General features: G+C 42.5%; 1 protein-coding gene across 1 annotated transcript in view; it reads right to left on the bottom strand.

Annotated features, from left to right (window-relative positions):
• Positions 1 to 17,217, bottom strand: part of LOC147751482 (cadherin-related family member 4-like) — an 866,423-nt gene that overhangs the window by 90,466 nt on the left and 758,740 nt on the right. Inside the window, exons 21-22 of the mRNA XM_086938604.1 lie at positions 16,193 to 16,276; positions 1,930 to 1,999 (exon numbers count right to left, since the gene is read on the bottom strand). Coding sequence (XP_086794730.1) covers positions 1,930 to 1,999; positions 16,193 to 16,276 — 154 coding nt within the window. The remainder of the gene's footprint in view (positions 1 to 1,929; positions 2,000 to 16,192; positions 16,277 to 17,217) is intronic.

Genomic DNA, 17,217 nt, shown 5'->3' with positions numbered 1-17,217 from the left:
TTAATTGCTTGATAGAAGTATAGGACCAAGTCCTACCTGACTGGTTTTTCCTTTTTCCTTTTTCTCCTCTATAGTTTATGTTGAGATTCATTCTCTCGGCGAGTGACCTGTGACCAAACCACAGTCCTTTGCTGTTCCACATCGCGAGCGATAGCAGGCCACGATTCCATGGTAACCCTCTTTCATTAGCATCTCTACTCTCATCATAGTCTGAATGTACTGACTATGTTGCATTACTCATTAATCTACTTTTATCAATTTATCCAACAGGACTGCCCCACACTCCCCCCACCTTTTCTAGTCCTGATGAAGACCCCACTTAAGGACTGAACTGAGCCTACATATAGGGGTCGAAACGTCGACGGTGTCTTCCACTTAACTTCCGGCACTTGCCCTCTACAGTCTAGTACTGACTCGGTGTCCGTTGAAAGTTTTTGTGAAAAATCATTTATTATTTCATGCCTTTATACACTAATTGGCTCATGCATTTGTAATTGTTTTGATGTTGTCGGTATTGTTTGTACTTATCACCCACAACTGTGTTCATTCATTTCTCACTAACCCCTCCCCCGAGCACTCCTCTTCACCTCTCCCTCCTCTCGGTCGGGGCACATTTTGCAATAATTGTATAACTTTCCTTTGAAGCATCACTACAAGGTATTGTTAATAAATTACAATACACACTTCTGAAAGTTATGAATGTTTCTTAGTTTTCCTTTTTAAAGTGTTTGAATTATCACTTGTTGGTTTTGTAACACAACTTAATTCCCTTACGGGGACCCCCTTTACATGTACTATTGGTTAAACTTGGCTCAGTCAAGTCACAAGAATTTTGGAAGTGGTGTATTACAGGCCTTGGAAGGCTCTGACTGTGAAATCTGCTAATTTAAATTGGATATAGCATTAAATAACTTGAATGTGCTTTTATTCTTGCTGTTGTGTTCTTTCATGCTCTTTCATGTTCTGGAATAGACAAAGGCCCTTATCTGTGGGGATATGCTTTAGTATGCCTCAGTAGTAAGGACTGGGTCAAGGACAAGGGATGTAGAGGTAATGCCCTTATTACTTACTAGTAATACTCATTACTCTTAGTACTTCTCATCCTCAACCCAGTCATACTTCCCAGCCACCCTCCCGAAATCAAGCCTTTGTGATGCTTGGTATTTTCGGAAGTGCTAAGTTAAGGTTGAGATCATTATAATACAGAAAAACAATTACTCTTGGAAATTGTCAAACCGATATATATGTGCACTACTGCTACCTACATTCAAACCATAATACTTTACCAGTCATGAAAAGGAAGAAACCAAGGGATGTGTATATATACAAAATTATCTTTAATTATTTAAAACTGTGCTTTACAAGATTATCAATACTAAAACAGTACATAAGGCAGTGTACAAAAATATTAAAACCAATCAAAGAGAGATAAAAATAGACATACAAATTAGTCATTGACAGTGGGTATTCCATCAGAATCAAATAATAGTATTGTTAACATTTAACTTTTTAAGATAATTATAGACCTTAGCTGGAGTGTTGTTGGGGTCAGCAAGCAATTACTGTTTTGTTTCCTGTCCCTGATTGGGCAATAATTCATTAGAAAGGACTGGGTCGAGGACAAAAAGGACTTAGAGTAATGAGGATTACCGGTGAGTAATGAGGAGAGTACTTCTTGGCACTAGGCCCACCCCACCAAATCCTCACACTGTGAATATCATATTGGAGTTGGCAGGTCTGCTCTCCTAATCATAGACTTCTCTACAAATTCAATTGCTATCCCTAGTTATTTAGAGATTGAGTAAGGTGTTCTGGGGGGTCCATGTTTTCACTTCGACCCTGATTGAAAAGCTCCTGTGAAGGATAACATAGGTTTTTGTGACAGTGTCAAGAATATTACAAATTAGGTATCACTTCTCAAATACTTACAAAGACATTTTCAGGCAAGGTGGTTGATTTTTCGTATTTATTGAGATTTTTCTCAATTGTCTCTGGGTTACTGAAATTGAAAGAAAATACAAAAAACGTTCAGTTATATTCGATTTTTAGGGTCATTTTGGTACTATTTGTAAATATCTATACTACTATTATAAAGAGAGAACTTGCACCTTTTGGCTATGTAAACTCGGGAACCACAGCGCCAATCTACACACCCGATACATCTATGAAAATGTCAGGGTGTGTAGATGGACATAGGCTATATAAATAAAAAAAAAAAGTAAATTAAAAAAATTAAGTTTGTAAACAAAGTAGTCCCCTGAAAGTAGCGCCAGCCAGGACCTAGCGCAGGCCGCGGCGCGACATGCGTGATGACGACGAAGGAGGAGGGCGGTGCAGTGACGAGCGGCTGTGCAGTGAGGAGCGGCGGCACAGGTAAGGAAAGGGAAAGTGAGGCTGTGTGATGCAGGGGGAGGCAAGAAGGAGGCAGCAGTAAATGAAAATGTCAGAGCACGAGTGAGTCTGGTGGGAGCGGGGCGTAAGTGAGTCGGGGCGGGAGAAGGGCGCGAGTGAGTCGGGGCGGAAGGGAGTCGGTGCGGGAGGGAGTCGGGGCGGGAGCGGGTGTACTGCCCCCAGCCCCTTACTGCCCCAGGCAACGCTGGGGCGGGCTGCTAGTCTAATATAAAAGAATCTCACTAGTTATTTTATATCATAAACCACTTATGTACAGATTTTATATGTTTGTTATTCGAAATTCAGGCCTTATCGGGTATCATAGCACTGTCAAAACTGTGACATCAATATTGGATCACAATCTTTGGGGAGGGACTCATAGAAGGGAATGGAGGAGTGCTTATGTTGTAAAATAATGAGCGCTGTTACCTAAAGCACTGCTCAGAAGCCCCAGGCCAGCGCACTTAAATTTTGGCGCGCCTAATACCAAGGTTCTGTCAGGAATACCCTCAGACCTCTTTAATCCACTGCTAGTCACCCCCCTAGGTGCCTGCTTTCTCTTTTGGTGACAGTTTTGCAGTCTTTCTCTTTCTTCTTGTTTCAGGCTTGTGCGTTTCCCTCTCTTGCTTTTGGAAAATGTTCAGTGAGGAAAAATAAGTGCTAATCCCCAAAAATGAGTGCTGGCTCCTTCCACCGGCAACCCCGGGCTCACATTAAGCCCTGGGATAGTGTGCAAGGCTATGAGAACATTTTCCTGCTTGTGCAAAGATCTGGCGATTCTGGCCCTGTATTATGTTAAATAAATGGTAGCTGAACGCTTTGCACGTGGCAGTTACTTCTGCTTTTTAAGCGGCTGTGATACTGTGTCTACTTGCAACAAGGCATTGATAGCTTTGTGGGTTGGTCTTCCTATGAGAGGTTGAAATGTAATGAGGATGGTTATAGGGCGAATGTGGTCCAGAGAACCAGGCTTGAAGCTAGACAGGGTGACACTATGCTTCAGCTCATCAACTGGGTTTCTGAGATAGAGATCAGAGGAGGGGCAGAGTGAACGGTACATATGGAAATGATTGGTGCCCATGTGGCGCTCTACAATCTTGTGAATGTTAATACATTTGGAGAAGAAAAAGTCTGAAAGGTTGTCATGCCACGGCTAAGACAAAGGAACCCCAGGGTGAGTTACTGAAGGATGACAGAAATACTTCAGTATCTTGGCCATTTATTTGTAAATGATAGGTGAATACAGCAGTTGCAAGGTAACACAGTTGACCTTAGCCATGCTTTCTAATATTTTAAGGTCATTTCATACTGTAACAGCCAGGCCAAGTTGGCATCCTATTTCTACCACTGCCTCTCTCTTTGTCATGCCTCTTATCTTTCCACTATTAGCTTTGCACAGAACTATTTGATCTGTGGGTTGATATCCTTTCCTGAAATTTACAATAATGGGGCGACCAATTCTGCCAGTAGCCTCATGATTGAACGACGGCATTAAGTTGAGTGGAGAGGCATATAAATGTTTTTTTTAAAGCTTCATGTACTAACTCTAAAAAATATATATCAAAAGCCCCCCTTTCCCAAGACTGAGCCCATCGTGGTTTTTAAGGTACCAGGATAAGCTCTGATGATGAAGCATGTCAATAATAGAGTGGATGGGGTTCTTAAAAAGAACAGTGCGTGCTAATTATTAATCCCTGCGGTCAGAAATAATTAATCTGAGATATCTTTGTGATAAAACGATGTTTCACTTGCCAATTAAGAGCCCCTAGAATAATGAAAGTAGGTTGAATGAGGGAGATCAGTCCACACAAATAACGCCTGGTCCTGGAGGGCGGTGGGTTCACATAAAAGTTAGAGGCATTCAGGCACCAACTACACACCACTGGCTCAGGGAGGCCTTGTAAGATTTTATTTAATTACATTATTCCTGCGACTTTTACTGAAAATCAACGCCGCCTCCTTGTTTACCCTCCTTACCCTAACAAAGTATTTTAAAGCCTGAATGGGTGGTGCTCACATTAGAGTTTAATGTCATCCCCAACCATCTTTTCCAAAGAAACAAGATGACCAGGAGAATCATGTAGGGATGCTGGTGGTCTATTAATGAATCTCCCTCCATCACAATAGCCAGATGGTCAGCCTTGAATGACTGGTCTACGGCACTCTGAAGGGGTTTGCCGCTTCACGATATTGAGAGATTTGAAAACAAATACTGCAACCCTGCTTCACATGGAGTCATTTAGAAGTTGTCAGTTCTGTTTTGTGTGAAAAATTGCAAGAATCTAGAAACTAAAAACCAGAGCTTGAGTTTGAACTGAGTTGTCTTCACAGTCAAAACAGTTTAAAATCAATGTAGCCGCTTAGCTTAGGTAAGGGATTGAGTATCAGTGGTAATATATGCAACAAATGACCAAGGGGCATATTAGCAAGGGCCATATCACTGCTTTAGCGGGACTTTTTCCCACTAAAGTGGCGATAATTTTATCGCCCTATTAGCAAGCTGTCGCTAACAGCAGTTAGCAACAGATTATAGGAGATAGCTACAGATTTGGGGCCCGCTTTGCATGTCAGCGATATTTATCGCTAATGACATGCAAAGTGGGCGTACCCATACTGTTAGCGACTGAAAACAGTCGCTAACACAGCTATCGCCTATTAACAAGCCAGGCAAAGCAAAAAAAAGAATCGCGCTAAGCACGATTATCGCTAGACTCTAACGCTTGCTAAAAAGTTGACTTACCTGTATAGTAAATCAGGGGAGGATTATTACATTAAGCCCACATTGGCGTTAATGCGAGAATCTCGCTGGATTTCCAGCGATATTCTTGCATTGAGCCGCTATCGCCGGATATTTTATCGCATTGGAGATAAACGTTGCTAATAGCACGTTATCTCTGCAATAATATCCGGCGATAGACAGCGATAAAAAAAAGTGCACTAAGCGCATTTAGCGATACATATCGCTACTCCTTGCTAATATGCCCCCAGATGCCTTCATATGTGTCATGCACGTCTGCATCACCACATTACCCATCACCATTGTGCATTCTCCTAACAAATCGCAGAGCCAGGGGAGTCACTTTGTACAAAAATATAACATGCTTCCCAAGGTCTTTCAAATAAGCATATGGCTGTAACAATGAGATTCACAACACATTATTTCAGATACGTCATTGCTAATTTATCAATGGCCAAAGTATGTAAACATTATAATCTCCCTGGGCGTCTGAATTCACCGTTTCTTAAGAATATTTCATTATCAATATTTGAAAATAATTTTTCAATGCTATCGATGCCAGGTTGAGTAGACGTTTCCAGCTAGTGCATATAATGCTGCAAATATATGTTGTAATCGGCTGAGTGGATGTTTTCCGCCAGTGCACGCAGTGCTATCTATATTGTAATAACGTCCCCAAGTGGTAATCCAATAGTTATCATCAAATGAAATCTAAAAAAAAATATATCAGTTAGTAAACATTTCAATCTCAATATTAATCTTTACTAGTTTCAAACCCCACTTAAATCTTTCGTCTTATATTTTTCGCGATATATAATACAGTATAATTAAAGATATTGTTACCAATTACGGTGTTACTCTTGTGATAAATACTTCATTTCCTGCAATTATTGAAGACATTATCATTTAAGTCCCTCACTGGTGCGAATAACGTGTTTACGCCTTCCTGTCCAGTAAGGATAATATATGACTCGATACTACAGGTACACTTAATTGTATTCCAGGGCTTTTCTTTTCAAAATCATTATTTTCAGTTGTGACCGTGCGATAGGGTCAAACTACCAAACCAAAGACTACAAGTCCCGAAGAGCACTCTTCCGGTACAAAAAAGGAAAAAATTGCCTAAAAGTCAAAGACCGAAATATCGCGCTGCTGTGAGTGCAAATGGGGAGTTTCCAATGGACCTTCTCGACAATGTTTTAATCCTATTATAAGCAAAACAGCGATCATTTACTATTTTACACATTTAACATATAATAGTTCAACTCTTTTAAATGGTGGTTAAAAATTACGAATGAGAAAATATATGAATGAACGTTGAACATTACTGGTCCTTTAACTACCAACAGGCCCGGCTCCAGGAATTCTTATTTGGGTGGGTCAAAGGAGCATTCGGGTGGGCCACTGAGGACCCAATTTGTCGCTTCTGGAGGTAGCCTACACGCCCTGATTACATCATATGTACTTGCAAACAGGCAGCATGATACAACGGATTGGTTCTATGTGTACGCGGAGCATGTGGAGAGTTATTTGAAAGTAACACCAAGGTTTGGACCTAACTGCAAACCCTCAAATTCCGGCTGGCCAGGCAGTAAGAGCAATGTCTGGACCTAGCTGCAAACCCTGGAATTCCAGCAGGCCAGGCTTCAACACAAGTACATGAATGCTAAGCATAATATAAAGCGTTCAAGATTAAGGAAGTCCCTGTTACTAAACGAAAGTCTTGACACCAGTGCCCCTCATCACATTCAAAATACCTCCCCCTCATGACCTCCTCCTCGGATTCCCTCATTGCCATCCTCCAACACTGCCTTTCATCTCTCCGAAGCCTCGTCCCCTCATGACCTCAGACTCCCTCCCTACCTCCCTCCACCAGTGCCCCTCATCACTCCATAGCCCTTCCCCATGACCTCCTCCTCCGACTCCCTCCCTACCACCCTCCACCAGTGCCCCTCATCTCTCCTTAGTGCCTCCCCATGACTTCCCCCTCATACTTCCTCCCTACCACCCTCCACAAGGGCACCTCATCGCTCCAAAGCCCCTCCCCCACATGACCTCCTCTTTGTATTTCCTCACCGCCACCCTCCACCGGAGCCCCTCATCACTCCATAGCCCCTCCCCAAGACCTCCTCCTCAGACTCCCTCACAAACAACCTCCACCAGTTCACCTCATCTCTCCGTAGCTGCACCCCCATGACCTCCTCCTCAGATTCCCTCATTGCCACCCTTCACCAGTTCCCCTCATATCTTTGTAGCTCCACCCCATGACCTCCTTCTCAGATTCCTTCATTGCCACCCTCCACCAGTGCCCCTCAGCGCTCGATAACCCCTCCCCCCATGATGTCACCCTCAGATTCCCTCATAGCCACCCTCCAACAGTGGCCATCATCTCTCTGTAGCCCCTCTCTCGTATGCATTTTATTTGTTGTCTAGAGCTACTCGTATTGTAGGGTGTCACAGTACTTTACATCACACACACATTATGCAGAGACAATGAAGCATACAAGTATGTAAATTAGCCTATAGGGAATGTCACATAAGCTAATGAGGATTACCAGGTGTAGGAATCACTTGTCATCCATACAGCTGTGCAATATGTTTTAAGAGGGTTAGGTCTGGAGAAGCACAAACACAGGATTTAAAGCATACCCCAGTGGTTGGGGGTTGGTTTTACTGATTAGAATGTATAATGCCCAAACATACTCTTTATTGCAACATAAGAATTATGAAAGACTAGGAAAATGCGAACTAACTAGCAATACGAAAACAAAATATCTAATAATTCCATTCTGGTTTGGATGGAGGTCTTTGATGACAGTCCATGGGTCACTGTCCTATGTTAGGATTGTAACCTCGGAACTGCAAGTAATCAAAGGATCTCTGCAAAGACAGTAACCCACTGAGCTATCCACGTTAACTACACTTTTTCTGCAGCCAAAAACTACAAACAGACAAAAGATTGCTCTCCAGAAGGATCATTAAGCCCGAGAGTAATCTGGATATTTTCATAGTTGTCCTGCCTCCTTGGCAGAACAAGTCATGATAATGATACTAACGATTTAAACAAACGATTTAAATAAAATATACACAGCACACAAAGTATGTCTTGCTCACAGAGGAAAAAAAACGCAACAATAGCCACACATTCTCTTACATCCTCCTTACAAACTCTGTCAGAGCCCGATCTGATAAGCAGCTCAAGGGGTCAAGAAAATGAACCCGCATAAACAAACTCCTCTTCACTAGCGCTGAAAAGAATGAAATATCCATGCAGCAGGACAGTACACAAATCCAGTGCCAATAAAAGGATTTGTCACCTTTGCCATGCCCCTTTTGTACCTGCACGAGTAGGCGGAGACACAGCCCACCTTTCTAATAGGAGATGCAGATACGTAAATGGGGAGTGCGCCCAGGCCCAATTACGCAACTCCTAAAGAAAGAAGGAAAATAACGTTCAGAGAACGTTTTAAATTGCAGTGGCATTTTCTGTTGGCCTTGCTAATGTCACTGCCAGGGCCAAGGTTCATGTTTGGGTGGACCAGACTCATGTTTGGGTGGGACTGGCCCACCCAGCCCAAGCTCTAGAACCGGGCCTGACTACCAATGACCATTTGAAAAGCCGTCAGGCTACGTTATAAATAGGAGCATCTGACTTACGTATCTAAGAGTATCACAACCATGCAGACAGGGCTTTAAGTGAAAAAAAAAATTGGTGGTGCTCTAAAAGGGGCGTGGGACATTTCTTAAAGGGGTATGGCCCATCCGAGTGGGGGTGTGGTCTAAATAAAGATAACTAGCCTTGTGTGCTTAGGAAAATCATGAAGACGCATCCAGCAAAGGGTAATAAAATAGGCAACAAAGTATATTATTTAAGTATAAGCCCCTGTCACTCACAAACCAGACAGTCAATACACAACCAGGCAGAGGCACACAGAAAGGTTGCACAGGAAAATAGCCACTTTCTAAAATTGCTATTTCAAACTTAGAATTTAGAAACCATCTTCACTAAAGGATGTGTTATTAAATTCTGAGTTCAGGGATACCAGATTCCATAAGTCTATCCTGCCATTATGGGAAGATAAGATATTCAGGTAAACATGTTTCACAGCATTCCCCATGTTATCATATCGGCAAGATAGCCTTTCAATAGTGAAAAACGAAATTGGCAGTATTTCACTATCAAGACATGTTACCCACACTAGTAACACCAAACAAAAACCGGGACGTCTGGTCACCCTACCTTTGACCTTTGAGGCCCGAAAATAGAGCCCCCTAGAGCCCCCTTTTGAGGCCCCCCCAAAAGATTGGGGGGGCTCAGACGCCCACAGATCCCCCACTTATAGCCCTGCATGCAGATCAATACCTGAAGTAAAACACGCATTTGTTATGCAGAGGGTTATATTTTTTCATGTTCTGGAATACAGTTTTTAACAAGTTTTTAAAAACTCCTCTACCTTGTGTCCGGTTGTTTCTTTCGAAGGGAAGTAGTTTGAAGTGACAAATTGTGAGCTTTGAAAATGTCATGTTCCTCTCCAAAGTTATTTTTAGTCAAAGTAGAGAGTGGAGGGCTGAAAACTAGGGGGAGGGAATAATCTTGGGTGTTTGTAGTATTCCGTAAGGAAATCTTTTATGTTTTCGTTTTTGTTTAATGTTTGCGTTTTTCTGTTTTTAAAAAACATGCCAATCAGTAATGTGACAATACGGCTGAGTATAGTATAAAACAGTTTCTAACTAAATTGTGTTCGAATAAATCACATGTATTTTGTAAAATGGAAATCACACATTGTTTTAGCAACTAAACCTTGATCGCTGACATTTAATGGTGATTTTCTGCCCTCCATATTTTATTGTATTAAACAAAAAATGAACTGTGGATTGTCTTGCATTCTGCAAAAACTGAATTCCGCGTGTTCGTCTACGGGGCCAGCACGCTGTTTTACATTGAGGCGCTTGTAGTATAAAGGCGAGCAAACATATGTTGCCGTTTGCGTGGCATCCTTCTCCGTTCCTTGGAACCATTGTTTTACAAAAATGTAAGGACCACTGATGTCTTTCACCTCACACGTAGAGCCTTATAAATGGTTTCTCTTGCATTATATTGCAACCTACTCTATCTAGTATAGATAGAGTCCACCTAAAACATTGAAGTGTAGGCATATTTCTTTTGGAAAACGTAAACCCAAACAAATTCATAAAACAAATCGAAATCAATCAAGCAAAAGACGGTACTGAGCAATAAGCCGAGAAATACAGGGCCATATAATCAAGAAAGGACGATACATTATCGTCGCAATGCGGCGATATTGGGCTTGATATTATGCCCTTGTGAATTCCCATAGAAGCCCAAGTTATGGTGTTAACCTGGCCTTCTATGGGAATTCACAAGGGCATATTATCAAGCCCATTATCGCCGCGTTATCAGCAGTTTCCTGCCGATAAAAGTGGTGATAATGTATCTCCCTTTCTTGATATTATGGCCCACAGTTACTTTCCTGGAGGTCAGAGGTTGAAGGGGTCTCCTGAATCTAACCAGCCAGCATGCAGAAATATGGCCACTGTTATTATTGGTAGTATTATTATCCTGGAGATCAGTCAGTCAACCAGTTCTGAAATGCAGCACTATTGACCCCCAGGGGTATCTGGGCCCTGAGGTTGCTGCACCTGTGAGGAAAAGCCAGGTTTTGAGTTGATTTCTGAAAACTACCAGGGAAGGTGCGTTCAAAGGTGTAGGGGGTGGTCATTCCGGGCTCCAGGCTTTGGTGGCAATGTAAGAAAATGCGCTGCCCCTGCTGTGGGTGCATTGGATGCAGGGGACGAGGGCGAGTGAAGAGAAGCGCAGGTGTCTAAAGGAAAGATGGAAGTTCAGCCAGTGGTTGATATAGGACGGTCCTTGTGTGTGGAGAACATTGTAGGCGTTTGTGAGCGTCTAGAACTGGCATATTTTCTGGACAGGGTGCACGGTGGAGGTATCTGATGTGAGGTCCAGGATGAGTCTGGCTACTGTGTTCTGTATTGTTTGGCGTGTTCTGAAGATCTGGGTGGAAATACCAGTGTAGAGTGCATTGCCATAGTCAAGGCGTCTTGTGACGAGGGCTTGTGAAATGATGAGGTTTGGGGCACTGGCACCTAAACATGAATCAAGACCACAGCATCCCTGGTTGGTGGGCCCTGTTGGTCCCACACCATCGGAGCAGTTCTGCTTCCAATGACAGCAGCACCCACAGGTGGAAGGATCTTCATGAAATCTGTAATGGGATGGCAAAGGTAGTGTGGCATTGCTCTTCACGGTCAAAATTAAAGTGATTAGCAGCTCATCCCCATCTCAGCGGACTCTAACCAGTTCCCGAATATCAGGATGGACCAGTCTAAAACGTTCCAATTTTCCTCCCAGGCAAGCAGGAGCACAAGCTGTCTGAAAACACTGTGCAATGCTAACATAGCTTGTTATTATTATTTGCACTTAGCGATAGCCCCAAACCACCTATGATGGGATCCAAATTACCTTGCATGTTGAGGGTAGAGGTGCCCAAGATGGAAATCTGGGGGATGTTTCTATGTGATACCAACTCAAACATACCAATGGAAGGTGTAAGGTGCCTGTACTTCTGCTGCAATCCTGAAACTATTGTACCACAAGGGGATGTAGCACACACAACAAGACCTAAATCATAGTGACAATACCTTGAAAGAGGAGACAAGACATTCTTACTCTTAACTACCATCCAGGAGGATAATCACACCATCTTGTTGCTGTTATTATGTTTACATTATTGCTCCACTGGTTTCGGTTATTGTCTCATTTGACCCTGCTCCTCGCCCCCACAACAATGCACCAGGGAGTGACACTTAGGGTATTAACAGTCTTTTTGCCTTGAGTGGCGCCCTGGTGGAATCAGCTATCAGTGGAAAACATTACTCATAGTAAATTGGTCAAAGTCCCCACATTACATTACTGGCACTAGGGTTTTGCCACCGCTAATGCACACAAAGCTAACCCACAGGTTACAGTTTCCACCGCACCAAATGAAGACTGTCAAGCCTTTAGAAGCAAATGCTTCACCCAACAAAATAATTTGGGCTCCTGCATGACTCTGGAGTGTGAACCCCAGCTTTGAGCTCACCATAGCAAATTGTACAGTTTTTTCAACCTCACCTCAGCTTTCACAATGATCTTGCACGTATGTTGTTCCCTTTCTGTGATATGGAGTGAGACTCAGAGTGGGGGTCTGTGGTTGGAAGTTCACATTATGTGTACAATCCTTTTTCAAAAGAGTGACTATTGTAATTTCACCAGACTGACATTGTAGCAAACTGATTATAGTTGAAATACAGTTTTTCACCATTGTCAGACTGGGAAATCAGTCTACCAACATTTCCTGCATTTTTCTAATTGTTCTGCCAGTAACATAAAAACCAGCTCCTTTGATTATCCATGCAGACCCTAGGTGTTGTTTGTGCATGTGTTACTTGTTTATAGAGGATGGATGCAGAATGAGAATGGTACATGTGGGTGTGGTCATAGTGGGTTTCAATTTGTATCAGTCTTACTTTGGTGAAACATAAAGAAATCCCAAGCAGCAGTAGTGTAGTGTTAGGCTCCTTCTGGAATATTCTATGGTTTCTTTTCAGTGGGACAGACTGGGGAATGTTGTTGGAATTAAGGAAGTTGACAATAAGTCCTGACACTTCCTGGCCCTCGGTTGTATGAGTGAAGCCTTCCCCCACAGGAAGTTGGTGGTTAATTTGGACATCCACACTTGCTTTCGTGCTTTTTATTTTGGTTTTCTCCTGGGAGAACTCCTCTAGCTTCAACCTGCCCCCCTGCTCCCACTTGTAACAAAGGCCATGGCTGAACAAGTCTGCATTGAAATTGAAAAAGTGTAGATCAGCCTAGAACAGGTCAAAGACCTGAACTGCTGGAATAGATAAGGACTGTCTCCAACTAGATGGGATAGAAATGTTCAGTCACTGGGCCAAGATTTCCTGACCAGAATCATAGGGTCCCACAGAAGTGGCAACCATGAGGTTCCTTTGACCTCCAAGGCTGTGGTCCTGCCTGCAAACTCCCTTTGCCGGGTTCAAGGATAGCAACCTTAGGAATATTCGACTAGCCTGACAGAAGTGACTGTCAACATTCTTCTTTGAGGTAGAAACCAGACTGACTGCTCATGAAGGGCACTAGAGATGCTCTTGCATGACGAGGACACTGCTCAGAAGATTTGGAGGCTGCAAGGGTCTAAGGCAAAGGGAAAGCCATGTTATTGCTTCACAATTGTGTGCAATTTGCACCAGGATGCAGTGAATAAGGTCTGAGGCTCAGATATGTCTCTCCAGTACGGAGGTTTGGACACCTGTGCATGAGAGTATTCCTGAATTCAATAGGGTGTAAATTCCTATCTTTGTTCAAATACAGTGAAGAGCTGTAGTGTTAGAACAACAATGGTTTCGAGGCACAGTCAGATTCATAAGATGGTTATAGTGCCAACAGAATGCCAGGATCAACAGAGGATTTTTAACACTGAAATCTAGGGTGAGCACCTGTTTATTTAAGATGGGGTTTTGTGCTTGAGGCCCAGGAAGACCCAAAAGGCAAGATCTCCATGACCCCCAGCTTTGCGAATCACAGTATGCCTCTGATCGACTAGCACTGATGATGCCCTGGCTTACCTGAGGTTGGGGGTACTGGCACCTAAACGTGAATCAAGACCACAGCTTTCCTGGTTGGTGGGCCCTGTTGGATGCACATTACCAGAGCAGTTCTGCTTCCAATGACAGCAGCACCCACAGGTGCCTGCAATGGGATGGCAAAGGTAGTGTGGCATTACTTCCCAAGGTGGGGGAGGAGGGGAAACTGCACGCTAGAGTGAGGACTGAATTAAGCAATATGTTGGGGTTATGAGTTATTCGAATAGGAAGAGCTGCTCAACCAAGGCAAAGTGAGGCTTTCCTCACAGAGCTAAAGGACAATGCACTTTACCAGTAAAGATTGCCCACTTAGTATGTCATGGGCAATGCTCCCATTAGTGTCCCGTAATGACTGCCCTGTTTTAAATCTGTACAGTATTATTAATTTTGCTGTTAAAATGAAACCACTGGCTGGACAGTGATGTACTGGTTGTCACCTGAAGTTTGTTGATTGCTGAGTCTCTAACTCCATAGGGGTTTACTTGGTGATCAGTTCTGTGTTCATAGAATGTGTGCCGAAAACGCTTACACTTCATCAACTTTATGTTTTTAGGTGTAGGTCCCCAGTGCGAAATGCTAAACACGAGGTAGAGAAGAAATATTTCAACATGCTTGAATTGATTGCTGGTAGAGAGGATATTTAGGTGCTATTTAAAAGGTTTTGTTTAGCGCAAATAAGACCCTGAAGGGTATCGGGCGCTTCACAAAAATGGAAGGGAAGAACATTGCAGAGGGTGTAAGAGTGGATAACATAATGAACTAATAAGAATTTACAAATATGAAAACAAACATTGCTTAGTAGGGTAAGGCAGACAATCCTGGACATTACAGTTGTCAGGCCAAAAAGAAAAAAAAAGAATTGTTCTTGCACCCGATAAGAAGCTACTATGATACACCTTAGCCAGAAGTAAAGAGAATTGAGGCAGAGTCTCGGTGTCCATGAACATCATATTTACACTTATAAAAGTCATGTTGGCAGTTTAAAGAATTTCCTTAACTGTTTTCAGTTCTGCAGGGGTGGAGGGTGCACGAGGGCTGCCTCAGCTATGGCAAATGCAGGGTAACGTAAGTCAACGCAATGGGCCTTGAATCTCTGAAATAATAGCCTCACTTTCTTTAATCTCCAGGTGCAATTGTAGTCAAATCTACGCTTTTCCATTGGTTAGGCGAGGTGACTTTGCCAAGGTGAATGTGTCATGCCTTATGCAGCATCAACTTATGGCATTTGGTCAATTTTCAAGACGCGACTCGTTTAGCAGATAAGGTAATTGAAGGACATGGAGATACTTTGACTTGCAAGGATCACACAAATCTGGTCAAATTAGTACACCTCATTTCTTCTGTTACCATAGCCTCCAATCTGCACACCAAACCATGCCTCGAAATGACTGCACCAGGATGACTGACATATTTTAGTACTTCATAGAAAATCATTGTATTTTATATATTACTTTTTTTCCTGCCATGTCTTCTCAAGCTACGATTTCAGTTGTGACCAGCATTATTTGGCTCTCACACATTTGCTGCCACTCCTCACACACAAAACCATTTCTATGAACAGTAACTTTAACACGTTCGATGCTGATGACAGAACCCCTCCGTCATCAGCTGCGGTTGGGCTGTGATGATGACGGGGCGGTTCCGTCATGGTCCGGCCGCCACGCCTGCACAGCGCGAAATCGGCCGTTTCCGACCGGTATTTGGTACCTACATCGGGCCCTTTATGTGCAGATTTCCCCTAAATACGCTCCTTGCGCAAACCTTTAGTTGTACACATCACATCAGCCATTGGTCACTAAGGAATCAGATTTCCCCTAAATCCGCACCTTGTACAAACCCTTAGTCATACTCATCTTTTCAGCCATTGGTCACTCGGGAATAGTACTACCCTAGACTGTCTGGATGATTTATATTCATTTCCCGTTCAAATCGAAGTAAACTGGGTCCTAAACAGCTAGAGGCAGCGGAGCTCTATCTAGAAATAATAGAGTTCATAATTATGATCACCTGCCCTAAAGGACATGTCCTGATGATTCCTTTCAACTCTGAAATTTATTTTTTCCCTTAATATAGAAGAAGTGAAAATACATTTGGAGCTCAACTAATGTGTACAACTCAACAATAGCTTGCAACGCCGACAGTGTGACACCTGAACTATATTGTATTTAGTTATATTGGAAACCTTTAAATCAAGCTCACGCAATGCGACAGGGACTGAAATAAATGTGGTTCTTTATGACAATACCAAAAGTGAAATCCCTTGCATGACGTACGGTATGTGTATCTTTACAACCTACAGCACTAAAATGCTAAATTGTAACAAAAATCTAAATCTTAAAATACACCGATGTCATATTAATTTATTTCTGCATGCCTTACCTCATGCCAGGGTTTCCTTTCCTATATTGCGGTCCCTTTCTGCATCCATGACACCGAGGAAAGAATTTTGCATATTTTGGAACACTGAAAGAAAAAAAGGGTCATGTTATGGTTGTAGTGTTAGACAAGCCTTTGATATATAGACGACAGTGAGTATTTCAGTCACATTTATAATGTAATCTTTGAAAAATATCCTTGATCGCGTTATAGTTTTGTCTAATAGAGGTTCTAAAGGGGTGGCAGCCAAAGAACGGCTCCAATAGAAAATGATTGTATCACTAAGCGGTAATTTTCACTATCCTGAGCCCTAGTCTCATCCATAGCAACCCTAACCATATGAGGAGGCCTCACTCCCTGAGACAGTGAAACTAGCACTTTTAGAGTATGTTCTTTTTATTTCTACTGCTATACCCTATGTCCTTCCACCTCCTTCTGTCAACATCCTGCAATAAACCAGCTAATTCAGGTACCGAAGAATATGACGTGGACGGTATGGACTGTGGAGGGGAAGACTGGAGCTCAGGGTAAAGAAGATTACTGGTAAGAACAGAATCATTATCCTTTCACCTGACTTCCGTGTCCCATCATAAACTCATGAGGGCATAAGCAAGTTTACATTTTCTGCAGACACCCAAAATATAGACATACTACACTTTTCTTTTAATATACTAGTGTTTATTAAAATAAATATTCCTTTTTTAAATCAACCAGCAACAGTCTTCAAAACACCAGAACCAAAAAATATACTATTTTTACAGACATCCAAATGATAATATGTTTGAAAAAAATTATAGGTTGCAAGGAGGACCTGGCCTGGCAGTTCGGACTGGACTGTTCCTATGTGGAGCAGGGTCCAGACTGATTTGCGTATGGCTCTGTCCAATATGGAGTAGCATGGTGAGCAAAAGCACTATGGATTGAACCAACATCACTTGATTTGCGGTGAGTGATTGAAACGTTTCAGCACTTCGTCCATCATCTTGTTGTGTTTGCTAATTTCAGTCACTGTACATAAAATGAAAAGT

The sequence above is a fragment of the Lissotriton vulgaris genome, chromosome 1_1, assembly GCF_964263255.1.
Source record: "Lissotriton vulgaris chromosome 1_1, aLisVul1.2, whole genome shotgun sequence".
NCBI classification, from domain to species: Eukaryota; Metazoa; Chordata; class Amphibia; order Caudata; family Salamandridae; genus Lissotriton; species Lissotriton vulgaris.
This window is presented reverse-complemented; position numbering and strand designations above follow the sequence as displayed.